At 41.7% G+C, this 25,196-nt stretch overlaps 1 protein-coding gene across 2 annotated transcripts; it reads right to left on the bottom strand.

The window, feature by feature from the left end:
* Positions 1 to 18,243: 18,243 nt before the first annotated feature.
* On the bottom strand, positions 18,244 to 24,362 carry fzd10 (frizzled class receptor 10). Of its 2 annotated transcripts, none has more exons than XM_029511270.1 (2): positions 22,134 to 24,362; positions 18,244 to 22,076 (listed from the first exon to the last, which is right to left on the bottom strand). In XM_029511270.1, exons 1-2 carry the CDS (start codon positions 23,578 to 23,580, stop codon positions 21,829 to 21,831), a joined length of 1,695 nt encoding a protein of 564 aa, XP_029367130.1. In that variant the 5' UTR covers positions 23,581 to 24,362; the 3' UTR covers positions 18,244 to 21,828. The 2 variants fall into 2 exon arrangements, with proteins under 2 accessions (XP_029367130.1, XP_029367129.1); XM_029511269.1 differs by having other exon boundaries at positions 18,244 to 18,811; positions 18,908 to 24,358.
* Positions 24,363 to 25,196: the final 834 nt, after the last annotated feature.

Raw genomic sequence — 25,196 nt, forward strand, 5'->3', positions numbered from 1 at the left:
TCAGCGTCGGGCGGCAGATGGCAGCAGAGGCTGGCCCGTCAGGGCCACCAGCTCCTTTCAGTCTGATCAACCTCACAACACGGACACATCTCCTGTTATTGTGTCTTTAACGGTTTATAAATCAGAAACAAAGTGTCACATTGACTCTAAAACACAATAATGAAATCGACATTTCCAAAATATCAAGTTGAACTCATTGATCTCAGTTGGACACACAGACAGGAAGTGTCAGAAAGGGAGAACTCTCTCGTTTGTAAAAAGCACAGTTTGACCAATGGTCTGACTTACTTTATCAATACTAATTTTTATTATAAACTGTGCAAATTAAAATTGAGTTTATGTCAGGTTTAAAAAAGAGGTCAGCTCAAGGAAGAAGAATTTAACTTTTAATTGAATGAACTCTGAAGAAATTGGTCTGTATGCCTTTGAATAAGACCTGATCAAATTCAGAATGATGGTGTAAACAAAAATGAAGTGTGCCCATCAGTTTTCTGAATACTATTGAGTTATAGATTAACACTGAATGACTGACTAAGTATTGAATACCTAACCCCTTTGATCACGTACATAATGAATTCAAACAAGGGGCCCTGCTCCAAGACTAGGAAGGGCTTAAGTCTGGAGTTTTGACCATGATGAAAAATTTATGATTGAGGCATGTGTTAAGAACGCTTTGACAAAGTCAAAAATCCCTCTCATGCAGTCCTTTTAAGACATATCTCATCGTGAGCTATTATTTCTTCCCAAACTCTTCCTCTCTTCTCCACATCTTACCATTTGAAGCAGAACTTGGCAACTCATAGGGCATTTTCAGGAAGATGTACGCAAGTCTTTCATGTCTGAGATCTAAGAGTGATTATAGATTCAGACCTGAGGGACCCACTTCAGTCACTGTTTACCTGCCGGAAAGAGAAAGTGCAGAGATGAAGAAATAAGAAGGGACATCGGTGTCATCAAGCTAAGTCGCAGAGACAGAGAAATAAACCAGGGTGTACTTGGCAATGATCATGCAAACATTTACAAAAATACAGTTCAATATCACACACGCATAGTAATAAAACATTCTGGAAAAGCTGAACAATATGCATTGACACAAATGGTCCTAGACTGTAAAGGCTGTGAAAGAAAAAGACAAGTTTTTCTTCAAAAACAACACTATCTCTTAAAAAACAACAAAGCCCACTGAAAAATAGTAAAGGCAAAGGGAAAAGAAGAAAACGTGGCTAGGGAGAGGGCTGCAAGCTGAGCGACTGTGAGGCTGAGAAAGGTGCACCCTGCCAGGGACGTTGATGAATGAGCTTCAGGCTTCAAGTTCGCCCTGCAGCCCCCAGCAGTGTGGATTCCACGCTTACGCTAATCATGCACCGCAAGATACTACGGGCCAAAGCTGATGAAAGGAAACATGCAGCACATGTTAGCGTATCAAACTGGCTACACTTCCACAACACATACACCCTTTAGTCCCATCACAGCCAAGGATTCCATCATCATCGTTGTCGTTATCATCATCATGACCATCTCTGGCTGGAGCATGCCTCTCTTGATGCAGCATTTGTATGATACTCATAATAATCAACCTCAATTCCTGTTTGAAACATGAAAAACAAATCAGGATCATAGTGTCTGTTTTCAATAAATAAATAAACAAAAATAAATCACAGTAGCCCATGAAGCCTGAAAGCTGTTTGAAAAATCAGAACAAGAGGGGCTTCTGAATACTCAGCCTCTACCCTGACAAAATATCAGTAAGTGGGTTAGGAAAATTAGATTATTCTCTTGCCTGCCGTGGAACCTAATCTACTCTGCATCAGTCTCCCCCTTAAAAAAAGACACAGGTACTCTGCCATAGACACATGAACACACACGCACGCCCACACACAAACGTACACACACACACACACACACACACACACACACACACACACGCACAAATGGACTATAGGATTGGAAAGCCCCTGCAGAATACACAGCCTGACCAAGTGTATAACATGTGATTCTATAACAAACTAGTGTTCTCTCTGTAATGAGGAAAGAAAACACCGTAACACATTCAGGCTTTGTCAGTGATGGTACACAGTTGGCATTGTCAAAATCACTAAGGCTCACTTCCAATAACAGTCCTACACCAGAAGGGTAAGAATCATTTCCAAGTAGGTTCTGAATGAAAGATACCATAAGGGATGGTTCCTTCCCCATAACATTAATGATTCCCCTTTATGGATGAAAAAGTTTGTTGCCTTGAATGATTAATAAGCCATAAATTGTACTGTATCTATATTGAATATAGCCAAAGTCAGAGTAAGACAGAGAAATATTGGAATGAGAGCCCCCTTTTGGAAGTAAATTAAATAAGACAGAGATTTTCCGCAGTGATGTAAATCTCATGAACATTGCTATTTTGATACAATAATACAATATAAAACATCATTAAAGTTAACATGATTATTTTAATTTAATCATTTGACTCCATCTGATGTTGCAAACAGTCTCAGTGACAACTGAGCTGAATCATATAAAATCAAGTAAATGGTCTTTGATTTAAGCTTTATCTGTGTGTACTCACTCATTGTTCCAGAGTAAATAGGAAATTATCTTAACTTATATTATAACCCAATCTTAATTATCATGCTGTGTCCTTTTATGTGATACAACAAAACCAATGTTTCAAATATTTTATCTGTTTCCATGTATGTATAAAGCATACAGTTTATTCATTGCATTTGAACTTCATGTTGTAAATTGTTTTAGAGGCAATGCTGTCCCAGTATTTGATTCTTATTTTATGCTGTCTTGTCCTATTATTAATAAATTTTTTCCAGCTAACTCCATTACCCCTCAGGTTTCCCTGTGGAGGCTGAAACTTATGGGAAATGTACTTAAAGAGAAATGTAGAGAATTTCACTGTTTATGGTTAAAACGACCATAAAGAGTGACAAAGCCAGAAATAGATGAGGGAAATCAAAGATTTTAATCAAGGTCACATATTGTAGGATCCAGACCTTTACTTTCACATCTCTTTACAATGCTATCAAATAAATCAGGCTGTGCCAAAAATAACCCATGCACACCATGGCTCAATAGATAAATACATCAAACAACATTAAATGGGTACACACAAGTCATGGTGGTGGCATTCAAAATACAGAGCCTTTTCTTTATGAATGATTCAGTCCTTTATCCACACTTCCTGCAAACATGAGTGCCAAGGACGTGACCCATTCAAGGTCTATTTTGCGCTTGCAGTATTTGGCAAACACTGTTTCCTGTTCATTTGATAACAAAATCGTCTGGCTAGTAGCCTTGACTTGTCTGGGATTATTTGGGTATACAGAAAACAGAAATCTGGGTAGAAAAAGATGCACTGAGCATGGATTTACCCACTCAGTAGTGTAAAGCAGAAAAGTAAACATTGTCAAAAATAAGTCACTCTGCTCAGTGGAAGTAATGGAAAGAAATAATTTTTAGTTTTTGTTGTGCTTGTGAATATTCTTGCAGGGTGATAGGAAAGGCAGGGGGTAACGGCAGCAGGACCAGGAGCAGGAGGCCTGTGCTGACCACAGCAGCGTCCCGCTGAGGCAGAGCCCCCTCTGAGCCAGCCTCAGTGAGGATGACATGTGATCTCTGAAAAGTCAACAAGGGTTGGTCCACAGCTGGGCTGCGGGAAAACAGAGAGCAGACATGTAGCAACACCCTCCTGCTGGGAGCAGCCGAGGAGTCGGAGGACGTACAGCCTGCAGATGAATCTACTGTAGTTTTCTCCCAAATGCAATGAGAGCAGACAGTGGGAATAATCTCTCCCCATTCAGTTTCATCATCGCAAAAGCAACTGCTGTTTTGAAGACTCATTTTCATTTTCATACATGGTTGTTTTCAAACCCTTGTACTTCAGCATTTTGATTCAATGAACATCACAGCGTCAACTTCAAGCAAGCCTGCTCTGACCCAGAGAGCCACCGTACAATGGGAGAACAGCAGCTTTAATTTCCACAAAAGGATAAGTTGCCTTCTGCATCGCTGAAACTTTCCTGGAGTTTGAAGTTGAAATCTCAGTGGTTATTCCTGTCTTTGTGCAAAATAATGGTTTGAACAAAGGTGCAGTGAAGCATCAGCGGCAAAGAATCTAATAAACACAATGTGGGAATAAAGCAGAGGGGAGTGAGCATCAAAGGCAGCCAGGCACAGCATGACTGGCATTGGTCTGAACTCCCAACCTAGGACACTCAGCATGCTCTTCAGCAATCGCCCCCTTTAGACCAGTCCTGGTCAGTAATTAAAACCATCATTCCCACTGCCTCGGTATCTCATTATCCACAGGACCCTAGGCTTTCATCCCTGCTTGTCCAAAAATATCAGAACTCCACACCAACAGAGATGAGTTCCACACAACCAAAACACACGTCTGTGATATCTCTGAGCTGAGCAGAGCATTATCTAACTTATCATCCAACTCCAAAAGAACAGTGGGAGATCAAACAAGCCTGTCTATTCATGTCCACTGTAATTATTATTGCACCTATCAGAGATGACTTGGAGGGAAACTGTCATCCCGCTGTTGGTTGATTAAAACTACCTGTGCAGCATAAGAAGAATAAATACAGATATGAAAGATTGTGACCAAAACGTGACTGTGACTCATTTACTCCGCAGTGGACAGGGCGGATGAATTCTTTTGTGTAATTTTCGTTTTCACTTGCAAACATCAGCTCGTGTTTGCGACTGAAATTCATTACAAAATGAGGACAAACGGATACATTTGAAGCTCCTGCGCTTTCTGTATCAAAGGGAGGATTTGAAGTGGGCGAGTATCAGTTGCAGTGGTCAGATTTAGCACTTTGGCTACACATAAAAAGAAAGCCTTTCTCCCATGTTTAATTCAGTATGAGCCATGACTAACTCATGTAATATACTGGGTCTCTGAAGTTGGTCGAAGGCTTCTCTGCTCGCTTTGTGTACTGTAGACTGAAACGTATGTGTCACTGTGTTTTCACTGTGATGTACCTCAGCACGGGGATGCAGGTCTGGAAAATGTGTCAGGATAGGTTTTTTTAAATTCCCATAGTAAATCAGTTCTTCAGTATAGCAGCAGTGCAGAGCTACACTAAAACCTTAATCCACTGCATGTTATTAACCTACTTGGCATCACCACCAAGCTGTTTTATTGCTTTCAAATGACAGCAAGAGCTAATGTAAAAGGCAGCATGTCAGCAAATGCATTATTGTAAACCTTGGCCGATAACTGGCCTGTCAGTGGCCTGTATATAAATATATATATATATATATATATATATATATATATATATCATTCTGCTGAAAAAAAAGAGAAAGGAAGGTCATCCATTAGACAGTTTCAGGAAATTCCAAAATGGTGGCTATGAATTTTTGAAAATTTTCTGCAATCCTCTATTGAGAAGCTGTTAAATAGTTTGAGCATGCCCCACCCAAACACACAAGCACAATTAAAAAGAGCGCTGTTACATTGCTCTCACAAAAATGCAAACCACTCCCTCTACTCCTGCTACACAAGTGTATGTGCGTGTGTGTACAGTATATGTGTTAGAGATGGAGCCTCCCATTTCCTTGGCCATGAGAAGCCTCTGATCTTTCAGTGACAAAAAGACTCGAGCAAGATGAGGACGAGCTCTCAGCCGTTGTAAACGTCCAGTCTCAATCCACTGCGATCTGAGTAACAGCAGTGCATTGTTTATGTGAGCATCTGCTCCAAAAGGCCTTGATGCCACAAAAACCATTATAGACAGCGTCCCCGTTTCCTCCTCGGTCCCATTATGAGTCAGTCGAAATTAAAACCCAACCACAAGCTGGTTCTCAGCCAAATTCAGCTAACCGACTCTCTCCCGCTCCGTTTCTTTGAGAAGCCTTTGATGTTAGCAGGGGGCTTTTGCACTCGCAGTGATGGTAACGAATGATACTTTAAGCGATTCTTTTTTATCCGGCGAGCTTAATGAAAGATTAATGGGTTTGATATTTTCTCTTGTTTATATTTTATTTAAAAAGTAAGCTGTGGTCCTTGGAACCTGTTAAAAGCTTCTCAGTAATGATTTTATGGATCAGTGGAAGTCATATTATGGTCTTTGGCTCCAAATGCATTCAGAAGTGTTGATTGTCTTCTCAGCAACATTATCTTTACATAAAGACCGCTGACCTTGAGTGTTGTGCCTACGCCTTTGTCTGATATGGAACGAGTGTATTGCTGCGGCAGCAGAGATATGTTCATTTCCATATGTTCTAATTCTGCTGTCTCCAGAGCCCCCAATTCATGGTGTTTCACAGTTGAAAGGATGAAATGATTCAGTGGATTTTGCAGTGGCAGTCTATAGATTTTCCCTCCAGCAGAGATATTGCTCATTGAACACAGGGGTAAGGCATGATTTGATGGCACAAAGGAAATGTAAAGCTGACTGCCTTTCAGGACTGCTTCATCTGTCCCACTCAGTGGTGTTGATATCATCTCCTAACAGCTGCACATTGTTCATTGTTTACTTGAAATGCACAGGAACGTCAGATAAATATTACAATCAACAGATAAACCAAATCTAAATGCAGCAGCTCCTCCTCCTGCTGTATGGTGTATAAATGCAGCAGCTCCTCCTCCTGCTTTATGGTGTATAAATGCAGCAGCTCCTCCTCCTGCTGTATGGTGTATAAATGCAGCAGCTCCTCCTCCTGCTGTATGGTGTATAAATGCAGCAGCTCCTCCTCCTGCTGTATGGTATATAAATGCAGCAGCTCCTCCTCCTGCTGTATGGTGTATGGTTTGATTACAGTTGCTGCTCAAACATAATCAGTTCAATAACTGTTGGTGACTGGCAATATGTCTCTGTCATACTATCACATATAAAGCTCAGAAGGAAGTTTTTTATTCTTTTTGAAGGTCTTGAAGAGCTTTTTCCCCACATGAAAAACATAAAGAGCTCAAGATGAAAAACCTCCTAATATTATCTTTAATGTATTGTATTTAGCTGATGAAGCACTTTTGCTGCTTTTACGCGATGTATTCAGAAGAGGTACTGTACCTCCGTTGTGAATACACTAAAATCATGCACCGGTTGTCTTTAGAACATGTATACATGAATAAATGTGGGGCTTTTTCCCTTGATGACAATAATGTTATGAGGTTTTTCGCTGCTTTAGGCGGTTTGAAGCATCAAGCTCTATTCACTTTTAGTGAAGTATACTCTCTTCACAAGAGAGTAAGAAGAGAGAAAGAACAAGAGTATCTGTCATTTCAGTAAATACCCCATATCAACACATGCTTATTTCTTCCAACATTTGGAGAAATTAAGACTCCTTACCACTGTGATCAAGGGAGGGGATGCAAGACTGTATTTATTTGAAACCATAACCAATTAGTTATGGTCCAATAATACTAACAGTTGTTAAGCTATAGACATATAACCCAAAAGATGAAGACGGACTTGATGAATTCCATCACCAGAAACTTGGGATCCAGTGCTTTTTGAGGCTGATTTGTAACTAAATATAATTAAATGTCCCAATATTTCCTTGACTTTGTTATCCCTTTTCTTCTAAGAATGGCCTACCAAGTTATCTTAATGTTCGTGCATTAATAAATCAGTAGAGTGATCATTAAACTACATAATAAGTGATGCATTGTCTAATTAGAAAGCAGGGTTCAGTTTCACAATGCGAACTTATTTTACAATCAAACTAGTGTTAGAAAGGCCACATCAATGCATCCTATGTGTCTGTTCTCAAGATTTCTATCGGCCAAAAACATTTGGCAGCATATTTCTCATATTAAGTTTAGATAAATCTACTCTTTGCTAGTTGTGACATACTTACAGAGAATCTGAAAATTCCTTCCAGGAAGCTGGAAACAAGAAGAGTGGCATGATTCCACATTAGCGGTGGCAGCCGTTATTTCCTGTGGACGAGTGCTTACTGCTTTTATGCGTACCGGATGAATATGTGTGGTGTAATCACAAACCCACAGGACCACTAAAGGACCCAGTATAGAGTGATTGCTTGGGCCACAGGAAGGATATGAGCCTGAAGACAGGCTGCAAGTGTGTTTGTGTTTGACTGTGTGGAGACACTGGGAGAAAGAGAAACAGAAGAGGGAAAGTATAAGAGAGCAAGTGAGGGAGTATTTAGGGGAGAACAGTATGTTTGTGAGTGTAAGGGCCTCATCTGACCCTGAGGCCATCCTAGTCTCTCTCTCTCTTTACTTTCTCTGCCTCCATCTCCCTCTCTCCCACCTCCTGCTCTGTGATTTATGCCTTACCTCTATAATTACAGCGCCAACTGCAGCAGCCATCAGGTTCAGATGGGGTAAGGCACAGACTTGCCCCATCACCTGAGAGCATTGCCTCGCCAGCTCTGCTGCTAAATACAGCTGCAATTTTCCCCTCAGCCTAATCTCTTTGACATTGGCTTCAGGAACATATTTGTGTGACAACAAGACACCGCAGAGGCTTACTGCCAAACATCAGTCAATTGTTTTCCATTACAAGACACAGTAAGGTTATAAAGAATGTTTGCTCTGTGCGTAAATCAAATGATTTTTTGTTGATTGATACTTGCTCTTATTGGCAAGCTTTAGTTCTGGTGCCTTTACTGTGGTACACAACTATTAAACAAACTAAAGTAAGGACACAATAGTGGCACAAATTGAAAACGGACTCCACCTCACTTGGCATGCAGCTTAACTTTTGCAAATTCTCTCTCTCCACCTGCGAGATGAAATGTGATTGCTGTTTATTTGTGACCTGCAGCACATATTCACAGCCTGACCTTACATGTTCATGCATTCAAAGCCTTCACTCAGATCCCACAGCTGAGAAGAAATCTATCTTTTGCCATGTGTTTTGGGAACGGAAGTTCTTGGACTTTCAGAGCTTGCTTGTCTTCGCACTGTATATGTATATGGGTCTCCCTGACACACCAGGCATTGTCAGCAGACAGAAAGCTCTCTTTGGCAGCTCCCTCTGTGAAGCAGCGTGATAGAAAGTCAGAGAAAGAAAAGAAAGAGTTGAAGAAAGAGAAAATGTGCCCGCATGAGTGTGACATAGTGCTGCTGGACTGATTTGCTCACCATGACAACCATGCACAGGGGGGCGGGGGAGGCGGGGGGCTGGGGTACCCCCAGGCTTTTTGGCGCAGCATAATACGGTGAGGCACGGCTGTCTTAACCTCAGTGACATCCCTGTTGTCAGTGGGTCAAATCCTTGAATATCAATGAACTGACTCGGTGCCCCTTGCAGTGGTCCTCAAAAGTGTCTGACTCACATAAGAAGCTCTGGCTGTCGTCTCTGACCTCTCCTGACCTGCCTCCATCCTCCTGTTGCATTCAGACTAGAAAGACTGATTCCACGGGGTTAAACAACACTTAATAAGTGCACATGCATTCCTGCTTGCAGTTTAACTTTGGTTCTGTCAACTTGTTGTCTGCTGAGGGAGCGATTCCCAACCAGGAGTTCATACTATGAGGCTACCTCTTTAGCTGCAAGTGAGTATTTGGAGAGCCACTCAAACACTCGAAGATAATAAATAACAAAATAAGCAACAAATGTATATGATGCTATTCCTCTGCCATAAACCAGTATGGTAGCGTCAATAGGCTGATTCCACAGGGAACACCTGTCAAGTACACCATGATGCCAACTGAAACCAAATCAGTCTTAGATGTAGTGTGAACTTAGCATTGATAGCACTCTCCTTCTCTTTGCTTATCGCTTACCACTGCTTACTGGTCTAAAACTTCAAACTTAATTTCATCATGGTGGAAAGCAATCCTCCAGTTTTCATTTCTCTTTGTGTTCTCTTTTAACTGAAGTTAGCATGGCAGGTAGTGGGGACCTAGTAGGCTTTCCAGCACTGAGTTAGTGTCACATTTAGGCTGTAACTGATTTACTGACCACATTAATGGCCACAAAAGGATCAGTCCTATTGGTCTTGGTGACCCCATGACCTCTCATTTACTTGTTTCTATTGTTTTTATTTACATTTTTACTAACATACTCGTGGGCACACACCATAAATTCTCACTCACCCCGCTATTCAAAATTTTAGCAGGATTTTGTAAAGTTAGAACTAGTAGAATTACCAATCAACCTAGCCATGCATGTCTTGTTTGTTTAACGGAGTACCTGGAGGAAACCCACGTAAGCACATGGAGAACATGCAAACTCCACAAAGAAAGGCCCCAGGCCAGGAATCAAACCCACAACATTGAGGCAATTCCTTGCATTTCCTTGATGAAATGTTTTCTTGCATTGAGCACAGGCCATATTTGCTATTGAATCCTTTTTGATGGGACAAATCTGACACCTGCCATGTTACCTGCCTGTAGTTTGCGCTATTCAAGATGTCGGGGTTCATCACGTGTAATGATCACATGTAACGTTATGCCCATGAAGTATCAAAGTTCTCATGGTAGTTATGCTTTCCCAAGTCTGCACCCGCAGGATGTGAGGTCACACACACCAAGAGTCAGAGACTAGATCAGATTTTTTACGCAGCTTTTCACAATATCTATTAAAACTTGGACTCCAAGTTATAAAGTGGTCATGATCCTGATGTGGATGTGACCCACACTTGCAGAAGAATGACAAGTTGTCATATACAGAACTCTGTGTATGGAAGGAAACAAGAAGAGGTTGGGAATAACCGACATGGAGGTCAGGTCACATGGCTGTTCAGACTGAGGTTTCAGAAAATCTGATCTTCTTTCAGTTTAGAACCACATAGGAAAGTGGCCCAAATCTGAACTGCAAAGATCTGATTCGTGAATTCACACTCATGAAGCAATTGGATTTGGGTCTCAGTGGGAAAAAATATCTAATTTGGGCCAAATGGGCCTGCTGTGTGAACAGAGCTTTAAACATTTCCCTTTATTACAACACAACACAGTTTTCGCCCTAACCTAAAGTCCTTTTGTTCCCAAAATCTGCACCGCAGACTGGACTCTGGAACACAAACCCCAGTCTGTGTATATCTATCAGACCAGGAAAGCCATCCACTCTGTAGGCTCACCCTCAGCCCCAGCTACCACTTCTCTACATCTGCACTTTGAAAAGTGATCAGCTAAATGTGTCTTGATCAAGTGTCCATATGTGATGAGATGGGAGTGAGGAAGTTTTAACGGAGCGTTTTGTTGTCTGCAGTACTGCTCCACTCTCCTCTGCACAACACAAGAACAGAGGCTTGTCTTTATGTTGTTTTGCGAATCAAGCCATGTTAGTTCAAAGAGCTGTCCATGACCTGAGGCAATGATCAAACAAAGAACTATATTTAGTTCTTCATTTCCATGTGGGCCATTGCTGCTTATGAGGCACTATACTTTGAACATTCATAAACATACTCTGCGAGGGTTGTGCAGCAAATATGTTGATACACAGTTTGCATGTTTTTGTGTAACACCCTTTACCAAAGAGTTAAATGACATGCCTCTAGTTTGCGCCTCTCTTGTACTCATGGCAGCTGCTTTATGGACCACAATAAGTCTTTTTCTTGGTCGTGTAAATCCTGACTGTACATCTGTTCAGAAAAACCTTGACAATTAAAATGAAGTACGTAAATGTTGTTGGAAATGGTCCCAACCTATTATATCTGAAAGTACAAGCACATTTTATTCAAAAGTTGACAAGTTTATGAACATAAACAGACCTCGAGCAGCCTCAAGTTGCACATCAAAAGCTCAGGAAATAAATTTCAGTGTGAAAAAATGTCTCACAGCCAGTGAGTCACTATGTAAATAAAGACAGCAGTGGGGCAACAATGTTTCGGCTGTGTTGTCATACTCCAGTCACTGCTTGGTCCTCTAAGTGGGCTGTTATTTCCACTCAGGCCAGATAAGTGGGCCCTGACCCCTTCTCTGTGTAGATTAGCTGTTGCTGCCATCACCCCCATTACTATTATCAGGAGCAGACAATCTGGCCCGCCACACTTTAGCTTGATTACTGCAACACATCAGAATCAGATTTTGTTGTAGGTACGTGCAAACATACTAGGAATTTGACTCCGGTGTTTCAATCTTGGACATGTTAAGGGAAAGGCAAAAAAAAAAAAAGAAGATGAAAAAAAAAACAAAACAAAAACTCATATCAGATACATTGGCAAAACCAAACCAAAAAAAACAAAAAAAAACATCATCTCAAATGTTCCTCTGTACCTATACTAAATAGCTTCTAGAGTAAAATAGGATATTGTCTTGGACCACTGAAACCTAACTATCAGGTTAGAAATTTAGGGATCATTTTAGACTCAGATCTGAACATTAAATCAATAACGTCAGCAGCTTTTTATCATCTAAAAAACATTGCCAGAATCAAAGGAATAGTGTCTAAACCAGACTTGGAGAGACTAAACTGCGCGTTTGTCTCCAGCAGGCTAGACTACTGTGACAGCCTGCTCACTGGACTCTAAACGAGCTGTAAGCCAGCTGCAGAACATCCAGAATGCATCTGTTCGAGTCCTGACTAGAACCAGGAAATACAACCATATTAGTCCAGTGCTCAGGTCTCTGCACTGGGTTCCTGTTGCTCAGAGAATAGACTTTAAAACAGCTCTGCAACAAGTCTCTTCATGGTCTAGCACCAAAGTACTCTCTGACATGTTAGAGCCATATGAACCCTCTCGGGCTCTGAGAATCTCGGGGTGTGGTTTCCTGGTGGTGCCCAGAGTCAGGACTAAACATGGTGAAGCTCATTCCAGTTTTATGCTGCTAAAGTCTGGAGCGGTCTTTCAGAAGATGTGAGACAGGCCTCAACAACTGACAACGTTTAAATCCAGGCTGAAAACAGTTCTATTTAGGTGTGCATATGGTAGCAAAGTATTTCATCTGCGCTTTTTTAACCCTATCTGTAAAGCACTGGGTACCCTGGGTACGAATTGTGTTCTATAAATAAACTCGCCTTGCCTTGCTGTTGACCACATGTTATTTGGTGTGCATGTCTGTCCAAAGAAAAAAAAAGCTAAATGTTAAATTTTTACCAGACTGAGGAATGTGTGGCCAAAACCTGAGCATAAAAACAGATCGATAGATACTTTATTTATCCCCGTGGGGAAATTGTATCCAAATTGTATGTAAACAAACATAAGCTGACAAATAGTTCATGCATTACCTTATGTTTTGCAGCTATATTAAAAAAAAACAAAAAACAAAAAACAAAACTGAACCTTATAGATAACATTACTTTTTCCTCATCTAGTCATCTTCAAAGACTACATTCAGCTGTGGAAATATGGACTGCCACAAATATACATTGATTCAAGCAAGGTACATATAGTTTTATTCTACTTTATGTCCCGAGGGTAAATAAAGGGTTTGATAAAGATTGGAGACTCAGGGAAACAGCTACATATTTACTGCACAGACATGAAACCAGTATTGGTCTTCAATACAAGAAGGTGAAAAATATATTTCCCAAAATACCAAGTTTGGGGGAAGACACAGCTTGCCTTCCCCACTAAAATTACAACTGCCCACATTATATTCAGCTAAACCTTATGCTCATCTATATTTCTGTTCAAAATACATTCCCATATTACATTCATGCATCTTTACTCATGGCTCTTCTGTTGCAGTATTGTCCTTTAACTTTTCAGCCATGTGGTTCAAACAAAATGTTTGCTACAATGCATGCTAAGTGGTAATCAGGGAGTTTGCAATTACATCTTGACCCAGTAAAACATTACAGCCGCTTCAGGTTAAATCCAAATGATACATGCAATAGTTTGGTTCAAACATACATTCATTCATCCAACAGAAGTTCAACACATTATTGCTAATCCACAAGCACACATACTTACCATATCCAGTTCCATTCACTGAGTGGGGAGTAAATCATGTGGTCAACGCTTCAATGATAGTGGGTGTGATGTCATTGGTCTTACCACTCACCAGGACGCCTTTCACTTAATGGTAAAAATGCTACATTACTTATACAAGGGGTTAATGGGTCATTGGAGCTGAATAGGTTTTGGAAATGTGTTATATAATAGTTTCAGTTCACTTGAGCTACAGGTGAGGTTGTAGATATGACCTGTCCTATAGACAGATGGTTTGGTCCAATAAGGAGAGGACAGGTGAAGACCATTTGAGCCAGTCTACCTGGAGATCTGGAAGGGTGAATATGAGGTGGGCACAATGCTCTTGCAAGCTTTGCCCTAATTGCAGTCAATCAGACAGCAGATAAAAGACTGTTTGCTTGAGAATTAAGCATGTAAATTTGATTAATCGTCATCTTCTGTTTTCAAGTCACATTTTTTGAGGCATTTTTGACAATTTTTTTGTGAAAATCTCTTGCAAGAGAAAGAATAAGCATTATAATGGCAATTATTTGGAGAGGACAGGCAATTGCCTGTCCTCTCCTTATTTGGCCAAATCAAGCCCTCATCCAGAAGAACCTTTTTGCACCAAGTGATTAATTTAAACTGGTAATAATATTCACTGACCTTTAAATTGAAAAGACATTAAGCCACAGATCAGAACTGATAATTTGACCTAATATTATGTCCTTAAGTCATTAAACAGGCTTCGCCACTGTCAGTTCCTGAGGTTTATATAAAAATTGTCAAATATCTGGATACAGTATACTCTGCCAGGATGTTTTCTCCAAGTCTATGTGACAGCTGATTGTGTAGTTTCCTTTCATGTTCTCCCCCTCTGTGCCAGCTTTCTTTGTTAAGTTTGCTGAGAGTGCCTTTGAACCACAGGCATTTTCTCTCAGCGGTGTTCATGAGCTCTGCCAGATCCATCATCATCCCTCTCCCCCTGCCTATCCCTCTATAGCTCCTATACTGTCTATAAACTCACGCACACACAAACATATACACATGTAGACAGTCTCCTGTTGTGCTCGCTCTCCTAACTCCACCATCAATCCTGTCACTGCCTTCATAGCATCTCTGAAAATCAGTTGCATGTGACAAATCCTTGCATGGTTACAGACATATGTACACGCATGCACTGACACATACGTTCAGCTAAATGAATAAACGTGCTTTGTGTGATAAATAATTATTACATTTGACTTTCTGGACAAAAGCAACAACCAAAATTAGGTTGTCTGATGGTGTGAGTGTATATGTGTGGAGGTGTCTGCATGAGAGTGGCCACAGACAAAGAAAATCCATTCCCACTCCCGCAACTCTGCTTGCTTTAAAAAGATCAGAGCACTTTGGATTAGGAAGGTGGCAGGTACAGTCTTTTGCTACATCACCAAAAAGCTGGTCTAGCTGACACCAGATTATTCCATCCCTTTAACCGCACAAGCTCTTGTCCTCTTAGTCACATTGCAGCCAAAGGGTGTCAACAGACACTGTAACACTTATTCCTCCCATCTGACAGTGTTCTGTTGAATGCTGCACACAATATCTGTCTTTGTCAGCACAGACATCATGCGCATCATAGTCTACTTGGCATTGTTATTAGTCTTGACAAAAACCAATACACTTTCTTGCCAATACTCAAATGGAAGGCTGATATTTGGCCATTAAGGTTAATCCCAAGTTTAAATACTATGGCATTATTAACATTTTGTTTGACATACCTGTTCCACATAAAAAAGGTTAAAACAATAAATAAATTGAAAACTTATTGAGAAATTGCTTATTGAGAAATGCTTATTGAGAAATTCTGGGCCAGGACTACCACCACTGCATGTGCTGGGCTGTCAGGCAAAAGGGGCCATCCAGCTCAGAGATTTGTTGAAGAGAGAAGGGTTTGTTGTGCACTAAAATGAACAACTAGAAGGCGTATTGGGAACAGTAAGCAGTGTTATTTGTTTATCTTGTTTGTTAGTCTGTAACTGGCTGACACTGTTAGTGGGTATGCTGATATTAGGTGACTGGGAAAAGAGCATCTTGTATCATGTTGGTTAGTGGAACATCATATAGACCCAGCCATATGACTGAGCCTTAGTCAGACTCAGACTTAGACACAGAGGAAGAGTCTGTTGTGTGCCAAAAACTGTGACTACCAGACACCCAATAACAATTATATACATAAAACTGACTGGAAGTAGTTGACGCAGTGTTAGTGGCTGCACTGATTCAGGCTCCCTGCACTGACAGGTTGTGCCCTTACCCTGCAAGTGCAAGTGGATGAGATTCCAGGTCATTGGGTGAGGGCGGGGTCACCCTGGACAGGTCGCCCGTCCATCACAGGGCCAACACACAAAGACAGAGACCAACAACCACTCACATTCAGACCTACAGACAATTTAGAGTCACCAGTTAACCCAAACATGATGTCTTTGGACGGTGGGAGGAAACCGTAGTACCTTGAGGAAACCCAGAAACGGGGAGGACATGCAAACTCCACACAGAAAGGCCGCAGGCCGGGAACCAAACTCACAATTTTCTTGTTGTGTGGCACTAACCACCATGCTGTCATGCTGCCCCTTCCTCATGATATATTATCTTAAAAAACAAATAACCAAACAAAAAACCCAACACATAGATATATTACAATTTCATGGAGGTGGGTCATTGGACACAAGGTTACCATCCGAAGCTGATTAACTTAAGTTTACAGTATCCCTACATGTGTTTCAGTCAAAAGTTGGCTCTGTCTGAAAGGAACAAAATCCTAACTGTGGTGGTGCAGGGAGACGGCCTAGTTTTCCATCTTTATGCTAAACTTACAAGCTGTTGGCTGTAGCCTTATATTTAGCATATAGACATCAATGTGGTATTGATCCTCTCATTTAACTTTCAGCCACATGATGAGATTCTGTGGCCTGATAGGGTCAGCTATCTGCTGAAAATCTCCTTGCACCTCTTAGCATATTTCTCAGTCGGCAGTGCATTTTAGTGGTGACAAAAAAGTGATTCTGTTTCTGAAAGTTGCTCTGAAGAAAGTGTTAAATGGATTCTAAGAAAAAGATTTTTGATGAATGGCCACCAGTTATTGGATTTCCCATCTCTTACATTGTTTGCCAGCTATCAGTCTGCGTGCTTTCACATGCACCAAAATGGGGAATACAAGTCAAAACTTATGAAAAGAGAGAAAGGCTTGAGGGAGGAGGCTGGCATACAAAGAGCACTGTCTGAAAAGTAGCAAGAGTTGCCATGCTCTGGTCTATCTGATGTTGTATTCAGCCTAACAAGTCTTCTGAGGAAGTGCGCTGCGGCCCTGCTTGCATGGAGGGGGAGTGTCTGTTTGCACAGGTCACTGTCAGTTAACACTAATCTGCCTGATCTCCACCTCAAAGTCACTCACTTCTCCACATGCAAATAAACATATTCAGTCGTCTTTCAAACCAAAGCCACTATCAAACACTTGTTTGATCAGCACAGGGCCTCTGAGGTAGCTCATTATGCATTTGAAAAAAAGTGCCTTACCCCCGCCTTGCCAGGAGAGCACTCATTGTTGCCAGTTTTTATGTAATTACTCTCACCTTCAGCAGAAGCTGGGAACTGCCTCTACAGCAGAAAGATGTGTGAGTGTGTGTCTGTGAGCTATTAGTGTGACTTATTATTGCAGATCGGGCATATACATACACTGTACCCCTACATTGCCCCAGATTCTGTGCTATACAGATGAATGTGCAGCCCGCCCACACTTTCTTCAACCATAATCCTCAATTCTCTGGATTTATGTACAAGAAGAACTTGGAGGATGAGAGGGTCCTTTCATTGCATTCTATGCTAACACTTTGGTCTGTGAAACTTGCAGCTCTGTGGAAAGTCTTATTTTTTTCTTCAGCAACCATCTTACACGAACTTACTTCTTTAGGATGAAAACAAAGCTTTTTCATTTGTCATGATGCAACAACTATTTTTCTTCCCTGGCACAGCCGAAGGAGGCAGAACTCTCCAAAAGGCAACAGATTTACATTTAGAGCAGCTGTCTAATAAGAGGAGCAAGTGCCAAGAATCAGTATGGGTCTTTCACATTTGGAGCATACATGTTGAAAGAAACCCACACACCCCCTGAGCACACTCCAAATTCCTTTGTGTGTATGTTGAGTGTGTGTACCATGTAGGAGGCTAAGCACTGCTCTCAAAACAGACAGGCCTGAACTAGTAAACAGGTGCTGCTAAAGCAGCTGAGGATGAGGACATGGGGCGTCTCCACAAAAGCCTGATCAAAGAGAAGCTGCCTGAACCGCCAGTCAGCCCAGCACTTTGATTTATGTCACCATGTCAGAGAACTTTATGATTTCTTGAAAAGCCAGCAGACCAAGTAAAGGTACACGTTCCCCCACAGCTTTGAATACAACAACATGGCATAGAGAAGGTGTAGTCATTTATTGATACAGAATCATAGTCTTAAGGTTTTGACTCGTGATGATGTTTCCTTGCTACTTTCCCTCTGAACCCGAAATCAGCATTTGACATGCAGAGCAGGCTTAATTGTTCTGTCATTTCAACTTTACATTCGTAATACAGCTTGGTTCCACAAAGACACTTAACATCAGCTCAATTACAGAGTGTGAAAAGCTGAAAATCCTGGCTCACTGGCAAACCAGTCAGATTAAATTAAATCAAGTGATTATCAAAGGTTTGATGCTGTTTCAACAACACTGATCACAAGTAGAAGCTTCTTTTTGTCAACACATCATAAGCTAACTAAGACATTGATATCTCCTACATGGCACGGCAGAACAGCAAGTGAGGCAGGACGTGGCAGATGTGCCGGTGTGCATCCTGGTGGAGTTTGGAGATGTGTGGACCTGACATTGATCATCCTCGGTCACACGGTTGTGGCGGGATTCCCCACTTGGTCAAATAGAACATGTCATTGCAACAGCATGATCAGCAAGACCAGATGGACGGATGAGTCACAAAGCTGAGAGATGCTTCTGGCTTGATAACCTGTGGCCTGATGAAATAAGATCTGTACTTTTAAAAGCCTAACTCTAGCAATACATACAGTTGAGTGTGATTTGAAATAAAGAAAGAAAGAAAGAAAGAAAACCTTTTTTGCCAGCAATACTTTGCCCTTGCTCTGAGCAGGATTTTTCCCTTTGAAGAGAGGAGTAGAAGAGAAGTGAAGTCTGCCTGGCTGAAGAAGCCCTGGAGGGAGGTGGTAACTGTCATTTATATTTACAGCCTTCCCAGACACCTCGGGGGCTGTTATCCAGGTGGCCTCTGTTGAAGCTCTCAGAAGCACTCACACCTTTTTCACAACGCAGAGTATCAATAGACAGTGGCTGACTTTGATTCAGCCACATAGAGGTTGTGAGTCATGTGCTTTTGACTGTTAAAACGGGTTGGGTTGACGCTGGAACTTGAATGCCCTCGGGGATAAAGCATTACTACACTTCTGAAACTTTATTAGACCAGAGAGGACTCTCTACCATAAGGTTTAAACTACCCAAAAGATTTGAAAGTGAGGCAGATAAAAGGTGAAAGCCTGCATCTTTTTTTTCTCACCTAGCCAAAAGAATATCTTCTTGCTTACATTTGTACTATCTTCTGTTAACCCTAACATTCCCACATGTCTCTAACATGGTTCACTTACTTATAAATATAGTAAATGATTCTAAGTATCCATGTTTTCCTGTTGCTCTGTCAGCACCATCAAGACAAAAGTCAATTGCCGTTGCTTGGCTTCAAGACTAGACTTGTTCCTCTTAGAGCAGGCACCTGAAAATTGTCAACATGGTAAGGATCGTTTAACACCAAATATCTCAGGATACCACCACACAATGTATTCAGTTTGCTCACGCTTTAGAAAACCTACAGTCAATATGTAACTACTTCAAATCCAGGCCAGATGTGTCTTTAGAAATGTCACTATGCCCCGCTGATAAGAAGAGAAGCGATGACAGATATTCTGTATTTTTGGTTTGCAGAGATCCTCTTTTCAAAGTCAAACCCTTCAAACAGTCTAATCCTGTCCTGAATGAGAGCTGGATTATTGTATAACCCCTTCATTGATACGCACAGACACATGCAACACAGCGAGAGACCGAGAGAATGGTGGGAGAGAGGTGGGAGAGAGGTGGGAGAGAGGTGGGAGAGAGGACTAAAATAAAGTTGTATATTCACATCAGCTGAGGTGGAGAACTATACAAATGCTTGTATAAGCAGTCAACATAAATAAAGCAAAGAATATAAATAAACATTAAGAGCCTTCTAAAACTTCTTGTATGTAGAAAAAAACCCCAACTCTTCTGTCACACGGCTAAGACATTGCACGGTTTAGCCTGCTAATTTTAACTTTTGATTAAATCACCATAACAATTTCTCATTTCAGAAATATTGTGTAGATGCATTGACAGGAATAATTGATCACTGTGCTTTGAACTGATTTTTTTTATATATAAAAGAAAAGACTACAATATCAAATTTCAAATATTAAAGCACCTGCAGAAAATCCAACGATAAATTGCTGGGGTTTTTTATTATTATTTTTTAGAATTTTTATTTTTATTTTGGTGAAGCAAAGAATCAAAAACTAGTTTTATAAGGAAACGCTGAATAAATGTTTAAATTTCCACATAATTGACTTTGTTGCCTTGTATTCTATACAAAAAGCAAATGCAAGGCAATAGTCAAACCCTCTATGACTATTTTCACTGCTAGTTGTCTTTGATGCAGCCACAGAGGGATGAACATAAATGTCCCATTATTTTTTTATGAACCTTCAAAAACATGAATAGAGATGCTGCCGTGTCTGCCTACTGTTGATTTGAGTGGCAAGATGACCTAATTTGAGCAAAACAAGGTAAGAAATCAATCTGTTTGCAGATGTTGAAGTGTTTTTTTACTATAGCAAGTGATACATGGTGCGTGTGCAATATTTATGGGCTGATATCAACTGCTAATAAAACCAGGCATCAGTATATTGAAAATGTGTCTCTTTTTGTCTTCCTTTTCAAGCAACCCATGTTATTTCCATCGGTTAATCTGAATTATAAAACATAATGCTAAAATCCTGCTCTAAAATACCATTAGATTCATAAATTAAGACCAATGATACTGAATTTTATATCGAATCAAAAATAATTGCTGCACACTGACAGCATGAAATGGCGAAAGTTATGATTGCAAGGGGAAAAAAAGAGCTTTATGCCACAGAGGGAATAACAACACAGTTGCAGTACACAATTCCGGTCTTACAAACATTTAAAACTAGAACGTTTTATTAATTTTTCTATAAAAAAATCTCAGCTTTTTTTTTTTTCTTTAGAAATATATACAAACGTTCTCTTGTGCTATAAAACAGCAAAGAAAAAAGAATGGAAAACTCAGCTGCGTGTACAAACAACTTTTCAATAACGAGTGCTTGATTAATTTATGGCATGGATTTGCCTCACAATGGGCAGTTCGTAAGGTCTCGAGCGCTTTTCAACAGCTGCTCTCACTCCAGTTCAAACATACATGACACTGCCTCGCTTTCTATGAAAAAGCCTCCAAATATAACACTCATCTCTGACCATTTGCCTCCATTGTGTGCGGGGTCCTTTCACTGTCTGGAATCTGTCACTAACAGTACAAGTGACTTTTTTGTCTGTAAGGAAAACAGCTATTGCACATTATTCAAGTAACCCCATGGCACATCCAAATGGTTTATTCCACTCTTTTTGTCCTGGGAACAATACGATTTTTTTTCTCTACCAAGTTCCCCAATAGGCTAAGTGAATCCAGGAGTGGCAGATTTTTTTTTATCAAACAAAGGCAGCTCTTGTTGCATGAGATGGCTGAAGAAAAAAAAAACAAAAAACAAAACATAACAACAACAACAAAAAAACACTCCACATTGCATTATCTTCAATGCAGTTTGCATAAATAAAACATGAACCTTGAGTCTTTTGGTGGCACTCTGATTATAAAGTCTCATTTACGTAAGGGCTTTACAAGTATTTTTGGGTTTACAGAAAGAGATCCAGCTCATACACATGTTGGCGGGGGCTGTGTAGGTTCATACTTAGTACTGTGCCCTTTGAGAGATGCATGAGGTTTGATGTAAGGCCTACTGCTGGTGAACACACTGGCGGCCTTTCTCCTTGCCCTCTTCTTTAGCTTCCTGCTGAACACATTCTGCCATGACTGCAGTGTTTTTGAGGTCCAGATCCACATGCCGCTAGTTATGCCCACCACCAGCAGCATGAAGATCTTCACCATGAAGATCTCGACAGCTGGGATTGAAGTTTTCATGACGCACTCGTCTGACTCTGGCCCGCTGCTGTCCACACACTTCTGCTCCCCTGCCAGAATTCGCCAGTAGTCCATGTTGAGTCTCTCGTAGAAATAGCAGCCGATGACGCAGGTGGCTGGGACAGTGTAGAGCACTGAGAAGACCCCGATGCGAACCATCAACTTCTCAAGCTTGTCTGTGTTCTCCCCCTCTGTTTTCATTATCTTGCGAATGTGGAAGAGAGCCACAAAGCCAGACAGCAGGAAAGAAGTGCCAATGATAAGATAGCAAGAGAGAGGAATAAGCACAAAGCCAGTGAGAGCTTTGACGTCCATGCTGCCCACGTAGCAGACACCAGTCAGCTCATCCCCCGCCACCTTCCTCATCACCAGGATCATGATAGTCTTTACAGCCGGGATGGCCCACGCTGTCAGGTGGAAATAGCTGCTGTTCGCCTCGATGGCTTCATGACCCCACTTCTTGCCTGCAGCAAGGAACCATGTCAGGGTCAGGATGACCCACCAGAGGGAGCTGGCCATTCCAAAATAATACAGGATGAGGAACACAATAGTGCAGCCGGTGCTCTCCAGACCCTCCTGGATAATATACTGGACCCCATTGTCCCTATCACAGGCGATTCTGTCAGCTCCCACAAAAAGCCGGATGAGGTAGCCCACCGAGTAGACACAGTAGGACATGGAGAGGAAGATGATCGGCCTCTCTGGGTATTTGAATCGTTGCGGGTCTATGAGGAATGTGAGCACAGTGAAGGCGCTGGAGACAAAGCAGAGGATGGACCAGATGGCCATCCACACCAGAGAGAACTGCTTGTCTCCCTGGCTCCAGTAGACGTCCACTTTAGGGTAACATTTAGGGGCACAGGACTCACTCTTCTCCACAAAGTGGAACTTGCCAGGGTTGCTACATGTCCGCTTGCTCCCGCTGTCCTTCAGGTACAGATCCTGCCCGCTCAGTGGCCGCTGTGGCCGGAAATCTGGAGGCTGAGTGTGGGAGACTTTGGGAGGCTCGTCTGAGCCATTGTTGGGCGCCTCCATGCAGAGGTTGTTGGGGTCGTTTTTAATGGGCAGCCTTGAGCAGTCCAGAGAGTCAGGCCAGGGGAAGTTAAACTGCTCCAAGATAGGTGAGCATTTTAACTTGACCTGCTCACACATAACCCTGCATGCTGGGATGGGGTTGGACACCTGCTCCGTGCACATGGGAGCATACAGAGAACACAGGAAAAATTTGAGATGACTGTGGCATCCAAACTTGATGAGTGTTGCAAACTCCTGCAGCTTTATGGCCGCCTCTTTCTGGTCATCATGGCCCATGAGGTTTGGCATGCGGGTCATGTTGTAGCCAATGTCCTTGCACTGGGGGATGTTGATGTGTTGACATCTCCCTTCGCCTGACCAGTCTGGGTCAATTGAGCTGATGGCTGAGCTCCCACCGCCGCACAGGAGCAGCAGCAACGGAATCACGCTCAGGTTGGCGGATGAAAGCATTCTCTCCTCTTGATTTTATGCAAAAAAACAAAAAACAAAAACCAAATCTCCCCGAAAATCAAAACACACAAGTTTTCTTTCACACAAACACAAAAGTCCGTCTTCAAACCAGGGCCGATCAAAGTGAGGAAAACTTACACAACTATGTACAGGGAGACGGCGATTTTCCTCATCGCAGGTTCTCGCCGGTTCAGTAAAAACATATTTCCCTCGGTGGCCCGAGAGCGCTCAGGTCCATGCTGTGAGCAGCCGGAGCTCCTTCCCCGGGCTGCCCCGTCCTCACTGACAGCCGCCCCGAGCTCCGAGCCCTCCCACGCCGCTTCCCACAGCACGCTCCGCTCCGTCCTCGCGCCTCATGTCACTTTTCTCCTTCCGGACTGCGCGCGCTTTGCTGCGGTCCAACTTGGGAAGAGAGCAGAAATGATTCACACACCAACCCCTCTCTCTCCTTTTTTTTTTTTTGTTTGTTGTTGCACGGTTCTTAGCAGGACGCAACAGACAGTTCATCAGCGTGCAACACAAACCCCAGAAATAAAAAATAAAAGATAAAAAAAAAATGTACGTCCCCGGGGAAGGAAAAGAAATGTCCCAGATATGCGGGATTTAAGCTCTTTTCCCGTAAACAGGCGGCTGGTGCTGTTTGGTGGCTGCGCTCGTCTGAGCTGGTCGGAGCCTCCGTCCCGGTCTAACCTGCCAAAAGATCCGCCTTCAAAGACATCTACTTTGCATAAGAAAGATGACACTGACACGCGGATTATTTTCAAATCGTGCGGAACAGCTTGTTCATTACAGCAGTTTCAAAAGGCTCACAGCAAACTTCCCCATCTCCCCCTCCGTCTCTCTCCCTCTCTGTTTGTTTGTGTTCGGACGCAAACTTCGACTACAACAGGACACACACGCACACACATCATGGCAGTCACACAATGTTGCGCAATCGCCGGTCCAGAGTAGGAACCAGATCAGGACCAAGGCCGGGGGGCATCAGGAGCACAGCTTCAGGCGCAACTGATGTTTAACTGCTTTGGCGTCTGCTTTATAAAACACCCGACAAATCATTGAGAAATAGAAGGCGTTTACAATTGTGCTGGTTTTTTGTTTGTTTGTTTGTTTTTTGCTCTACAACATCACTCTTTATCTAAATGGAGCCTACACGTGTCTCTACCTGCTGCGACCTTTACAGATTGTAAGGGCTTATAAATGAATTATATTTAACTTAACCTATGGGTAATCTTTAAAAAAATAAGGGAATCCACATGACAGTGAATTTAATATTGTCCCCATTTTCCTGAAATACATGATTGAATATGCATGTGTCTAAAAACAGCTGTTCTCTAGAGACACTCAGCAGCTCTTTGGCCAGTGATGGAGTAAGTCCTTAGTTCCTTTACCTATGTTCAGATAATGAGACCAAAATATAGGAATTCTTGTTAAAAAAAAAAAAAAAGAAGAAGAAAAAATTCATTCAAAATGTATAAAAGTATCAGTAAGAAAAACACTTTAAGTATAAAAACATATGCTCATTATGCAGAACGGCCCAATTCACAGAATTGCAGTAATTGTAGTATTGCAACTCTTATTCTTGATGCATATGATGGATTTGAAGCTATTTCAGCTGG

Source organism: Echeneis naucrates, chromosome 9 (genome assembly GCF_900963305.1).
Source record: "Echeneis naucrates chromosome 9, fEcheNa1.1, whole genome shotgun sequence".
Lineage (NCBI taxonomy): Eukaryota > Metazoa > Chordata > Actinopteri > Carangiformes > Echeneidae > Echeneis > Echeneis naucrates.

Excerpts from the sequence above, each read along its gene's own strand:
- fzd10 (XM_029511269.1), bottom strand. The coding sequence starts at position 23,580 with ATGCTTTCATCCGCCAACCTGAGCGTGATTCCGTTGCTGCTGCTCCTG.